This window comes from Carcharhinus amblyrhynchos, chromosome 21 (assembly GCF_965287045.1).
Source record: "Carcharhinus amblyrhynchos chromosome 21, sCarAmb.v2.hapA, whole genome shotgun sequence".
Taxonomy (NCBI): domain Eukaryota; kingdom Metazoa; phylum Chordata; class Chondrichthyes; order Carcharhiniformes; family Carcharhinidae; genus Carcharhinus; species Carcharhinus amblyrhynchos.
Window position 1 is genome coordinate 24,120,568 of NC_137344.1, and position 6,000 is coordinate 24,126,567.

General features: G+C 39.2%; 1 protein-coding gene across 1 annotated transcript in view; it reads left to right on the top strand.

Annotated features, from left to right (window-relative positions):
* Positions 1-5,534, top strand: part of LOC145356280 (ras-related C3 botulinum toxin substrate 3) — a 28,533-nt gene extending 22,999 nt beyond the window's left edge. The window contains exon 6 of the mRNA XM_080208838.1: positions 2,328-5,534. Coding sequence (XP_080064964.1) covers positions 2,328-2,458 — 131 coding nt within the window. The 3' untranslated portion in view covers positions 2,459-5,534. The remainder of the gene's footprint in view (positions 1-2,327) is intronic.
* The last annotated feature ends 466 nt before the right edge of the window (positions 5,535-6,000 follow it).

A 6,000-nucleotide genomic window follows, 5' to 3' on the forward strand; every position in this document is an offset into this window, starting at 1 on the left:
AGGGTGCAGTCATCAACTCAGAGGGTCATGCTGTCAGCTGGACTTGTAAACCATATAAAACTGCTGTCCAAAGCGTTTGTTAACAACCTCTATGCAGTTGATTTCCCCCATTAGCAGGCAATTTTCCCATTCTTAAGTTAGCACATGAATTCCTTTTTAATCAAGGGATTTGGAGGTGACGGTTGCCTGTAAAAGCACATACATGAGCAGTCAAATACTCTCAGGAGAGAGAGAGAGAATAATTGAAAAAAATAACTTCCCTTTGGCTGTTTATGTTCTTCCTCTAAATGTACCACTGACTATTTAAAGTCCCACAAATTTCTTTCATTAATAAAGGCTACAGGCTTTTTCTAAATGATTGTTGTAGTTTAATTTTGACTTTGGACTTTTATTATCAAATCTGTATAATGGTAATTAGTAGGTACAATTGGCTCTGAAGTAATACGTATCCAAAATTCCAGACTCGTAAGAGTCTACAAACAGTTTGTTTCTAAGTAGAACACCTTGGGGATGAAGTGGAATGTAATGCAGCAATTGCTGATCTGGTTTCTGCCAATGTTAATTATTCCTTACCAGGAGCAAGATGGCTCAGTGCTAAACTTCAATTTTCTTAACACTGAAGTTGTGGTTGGCATTATTTTTATTGTGGTGGGGAGGGGCAGGCGGTGGTCGTCAGCTGTGACATGCAGAAATCTACCACCGTGTTTGAGTTCCCAAACAAGATTTACTGAGAAATCACTGAGTAGAGTTTCTATTTGCCCAATATGGGGTACATTCTGTGCCTGCAGGGATGTTCCCCACTGATGCATTCTCACTTCCAGCCAGAACTATCCTACCCCTTTGGGACAAATCTTGTATGATTACCAGAAGTCAGGTAAGAGAGTCCCCAGCACCCAATGACTGGTTTTCATTAGTCATCCAGTCTGTCTGATTAAAGTTCAGATCCCTGAATTATTGCAGATCTGAACCTAGGGGAAAGCAATTTAGCAAGGATTGGTATGTAGGCAAAATATAGACACTAGCATTTTGGACAAATTTATATTTTGTTGTATTATTTCAATGTTACAGAAAGAATATACAGTTGCCTGTTAAAACAATGTTCTATGGTTATATCTACATAGCAAATATTCTTTTGTAATGAATTTAATTAGCAAAGCAGTAATGTGGGTGGGGAAATAGAGATACAGAGTGCTTTCGTAATCCATGAATACCTATAATTATTCGTATTGAGTTTCTGTTGTGAAAATAAAGACTCTGCATGATGCTGGAGGACAGCCCTGGAGAAACTGAAAGGGGTCTTTGTTTTAGCAGCTGGGAGAATTACAGTTCATCCTCCATTCTGTGCTGAGGGCACTGTTGACTTTTATTGTTGGCTCGTGAGAAAGTGAAGAAAAACTCCACTTCCAATCCCCCTGGGAAAGTCTGCCTTTGTTGAAGCACTTTGTGTTTCCTTGTTTACATAGGCTATTAACCTCATCAAGTTTCCCCTTCCCCCATCTTAAATAAAGCTCAAATAGTATTGTGGTCATTTGTAGTACCTTTTTGGCACTCTTAACATTAATCTATGTAAGGATTTAAATAAAGTGGAAACAGTTTGACAATAGTCCATAAAGACCTGAATTGTCATAGTTCAGCATGAATCTATGATTCTCCTTTGATCTGTTACAAAAAAATTCTCCAGTCAGTCTTCCAATTCTTCACCTTCATTTTTGTTTTGAATGTTGGCAGGTTATTTTATTGGCTTGTCTAATATCCATGCTTTTGCATTTCAGCAGCAGCAGCAGCAGTTTTATTCTCTTACACAAGTGAGAATCACATTATGCTGTGAATGCCAACTGACTAAATTACTATTATTTTAAATTGTTCTCTGATACTTGCAAGAGCCACGATAAAGTGAACAACTTATTCTCCGCACTACATATAATCTCAGTGTGGGATACTTAATGGATTATGTGAAAAGGCTTCCCCCGCCCCCGCCACCAACCTCTTAACCACCAGAAAATAATTTGTCCAGAACTCCTTACTGCCCAGGCCTTGCTAAGTTGCTTTCTCCTATAGCAAATTCTAGTTTCAGATGACCCTTTGCTGCATTGTCATATCTACCCAGACCTTGGAGGCAGGAATGTTTGTCAAGATTGTTAATTATGGAAAAGCAATTAGGAAACATATGCAATTATATTTTACTATAAGTGAAACAATTGTAGGTTGAGATTGTGCACATTAATGACTGACAGTTTAAAACCAACCAAATAGGCTCATCATTGAAGCAATGACATGGTAAACTTATGATTTGTATTTTCAGAGCTGTTTTTTTTCCCCCAACACAGGTGCTGTGAAGTACCTGGAGTGCTCTGCTCTTACACAGAGAGGTTTGAAAACTGTATTTGATGAAGCAATTCGAGCCGTGCTGTGCCCACCACCTGTGAAAAAACGTAGAAAGAAGTGCACTGTTTTCTAGAAAGGGACCGTGCAAGGAACCATATCTTCATAATAACACAATCTGCTGGTATTTTATCCAAATCGTGGCCCTGTGTGGAATCGGACTGCAGAAGAGAGTGTTCTTCGTGTTGCCTCTCTCTTGAGTTGGAACAGTTAGCCTTGAGAGTTAAGTCCTGAAGTCAGTAATTATTCTGTTAGCGCTGTGTTGGATTTTGTGTGAGGCAATGTGGCTGTCTTCATGAGTGGACTCCATTTTTTTTTAAGCTGCAGTATCCCCTCTTGCTAACTTCTACCCAACTCGAGTCCAATGATATCCAAAATCACACTTCCATTGTGGAAACAGTATTAATGGGTCTTTTCATCTATGAACTTGATTTTTTAATTTTAATTTGTTTTATAACTGACTTGCTCTTTGAGCAATGTCAGGTTGCTGCCCTTGTTGTTCCTCTTTATTTACTATTTCACTGACAAAGTGAACTCAGAGGACTGAGCAATAGCTGTTCATGCCCTATTCTATTAAACTGACTTTGTAAAGTCCACTCTTGCTGGCTAGTATCATTTGTTAGTCCAGACCAGCAGTAGTTTTTAGTACTCATCAGTCCATAATGCCAATTATTGAAGTCAATAATGTAACTGTTTGCATTTTTCTTAAATGGGCTATTTTGAATATTATTCATTGAACAGATTATTTTTCCCTCTAATTTAAGTACAGTACATGGAAGTACATTAAGATTGTGTAGAATGGACACTTTTTTTGCATGGACTTGATTTTTCGCCCTTTTTGTAACCATGTCTCGTTGCGAAAAATCAAAATGAGGGGTACTGCAGTGTTAATTATTGTAGAGATACTTTTTGACCTTTCTGTAAGCAGCTAGGTAATACGGGATCACTGAGTGCAGCATGGGCAAAAGTGCAAATTTAAAAGGGGGGGGTGGGGGAAGGCTTGTGTATGTGGAAGACTTGTGTAAAAAGGCTTTCTGCTGGTTATGTAAAATCAGTGTTTAACTGTTGTGTTCATTAACTTTATTACAACAATAGTGGACTTATGTTTTGACAAATAATTGATCAGGGTTTTTCCTTCATTCTAAATATTACAAGTAAATTGTAGAAATTGCCAGATGCAGTGTCCAACTAGTGATGCAGCATTTGCTTGTTCCAGCTGGTACTAACAAAAAACAATTCTGCCAATTTGGCATCTTCATTTCTAGCACTGGCCTGCATGATTTGAGTCTCAATACTTTTATTCTAATTGACATCCTAGCCTTAAACCCTGGGAGAGAGCTGACTCTTCTGGTAATTTCACTGTTCAGTTTTGTTCTGTCGTTTGTGATTTCTTAAAAATGCATTCGTACAAGTTTTTGAGAGGATTTCTAACTTGGCACATTCTCAAGATGCCACTTCTTGAAACCAAATTATGTTTTACGAAATGAATTTCATTAAATATTGTAGTATCCTCATTACCTTAGTGTTCTTGTTTTCTTTCTTACAAAATGCATAGAAGAAGCCTCTCACTTGTCTTCCAAATGGGGACATTAGAGAGATTCTATTGTGGGTGACAGGGTTGATTAATCCTTGAAAAGTGCTACTGCTCACAACACTACTTGGAGCTGCTAAATAATTTACAAAAGGAGGAGATTCTGCAGTACAACACAGATTGAAATGGCTGCTGCTTTGTCCAATTTAATCTTAATTCCATGGGCATAGATGCATTGCAGAAATTTGCAGGTTTATAGCTCAAGCAGCAGCTCTCCAATTCCCTGACCCCAACACTAAAAGGGACAAGCTGTGGAGCCATGTCCCCTCTAAAATCACCTACTGTTCTTGTATGGACAAATAGCACCATTCCTTTGTGGAATTTTCTGCCTAATGTATATTATGCTTGCATGCTCACCAAAATAAAAATTGGTTCAAGGAGAAGGCCAATCATCTCTCTCTCTCTCTCTTAGAACAAGTAGCAATGGGATATAAATGCCAAGGTCACCCACATCCAGTAAATGAAACAAAAACTGTTGTGGGAATGGAGGAACCTCTAGGACTTCAATGAAATTGACTCTCAACTTTTGAACATTTTCTATAGAGACATCCGAAGGGAGAGAAAATGATGTGTTTGAATTTCAGTAGAATTTATGCAGGCTTCTGTGAAATTACAAGTACAGTAGCATTGTGATTGCTAGACTAATGTTCCCATGGCATGAGTTTAAATCCTACCAAAGGAAACAGAATTTAAATTCCGTTAACCAGAAACATTAAGCTAGTCTTTATACAAATCACTGAATCAGAAAATGGGTTTTTACTGATCTGATTATAAAGAAATCTGCCGCCCTTACCGCGTCTGGCCATAGGTGATATTAAGATCCAGAGCAATATGTTTGACACAGAAATGGCCCAGCAAATTACTTGGTCATTTCAAGCAAATTACATATGGACAACAAATGCTGGCCTTGCCAGTGATACCCATATCCTGCAATGATGTTGGCAAGTGGGAAGAAACTTGGACTGGATAAGGACAAGACTATGTAGAAATCAAATGCACTAAATATCTACTGTTGATGGCAGCATATTGCCCTGGTATGTCTGATTATCCCATTTTTCCAGTGCCAAAAATTAAACTGACTCCATACCCCCTCTTTTTCAGCTATGGAATGTTTTACTTGTGTTAGTAGTTGGCCTCAATTTTTCACCCCAGAAATGCACATTTTAACTATAGTGCAAGTTGGTATTGTCTACTGTTGGAAAGATGATGCATGGGTGAAGATATGCCCATACAGAGCAGACATGCATAACATGGTGAGTGATAAGCAGAAATGAGTTTGCTGGGAAAACAAACTGGTTTCAAACTAAAAGACACATTGGAGATATATGTTAGTGTAAAACTGGTGTAAGAATAGAAGTAATCCATGCAAGATGAAATATACCATCAGAACAGAGACCAGCTACTGAACCAAACTGTGGAGTGGAAAGGTATAAAATGACAGGACATGAGGCAAGATTCAGAGTGTACCAGCCTGCAAGGCTAATAGAACAAAATCAAAGCCTGTGGTAAGTTTCAAATGTAAAAGATACTGACAATCAAGTTTCCTGGAGGAACCTTTGTTCCCACAGCTTTTTACCATTTATAGAGATGATCTGGAGGAGGGAACCGAGTGTAGGGTGTCGAAATTTGCTGATGACACCAAGATAGGGGAAACGGCAAATTGTGCGGAGGCTGTGGAGAGTCTGCAGAAGGATCTAGATAGGCTGGGCGAATGGGCCAGGAAATGGCAAATGGAATTTAATGTTGGCAAGTGTGAGGTGGTCCACTTTGATAGGAAGAATGGTAGGAAGGACTATTACTTACGGGGCGAAAAACTCCTTGTGCATGAGTCGCAAAAACCCAGCTTGCAGGTGCAGCAGGTGGTCAGGAAGGCAAATGGGATGCTGGCCTTCACAGCGAGGGGGATTGAATATAAAAGTAGGGAGGTCTTGCTGCAGCTGTATAGGGCATTGGTGAGGCTGCAGCTGGAGTACTGTGTGCAGTTTTGGGCACCGCACCTGCGCAAAGATATTTTGGCCTTGGAGGGA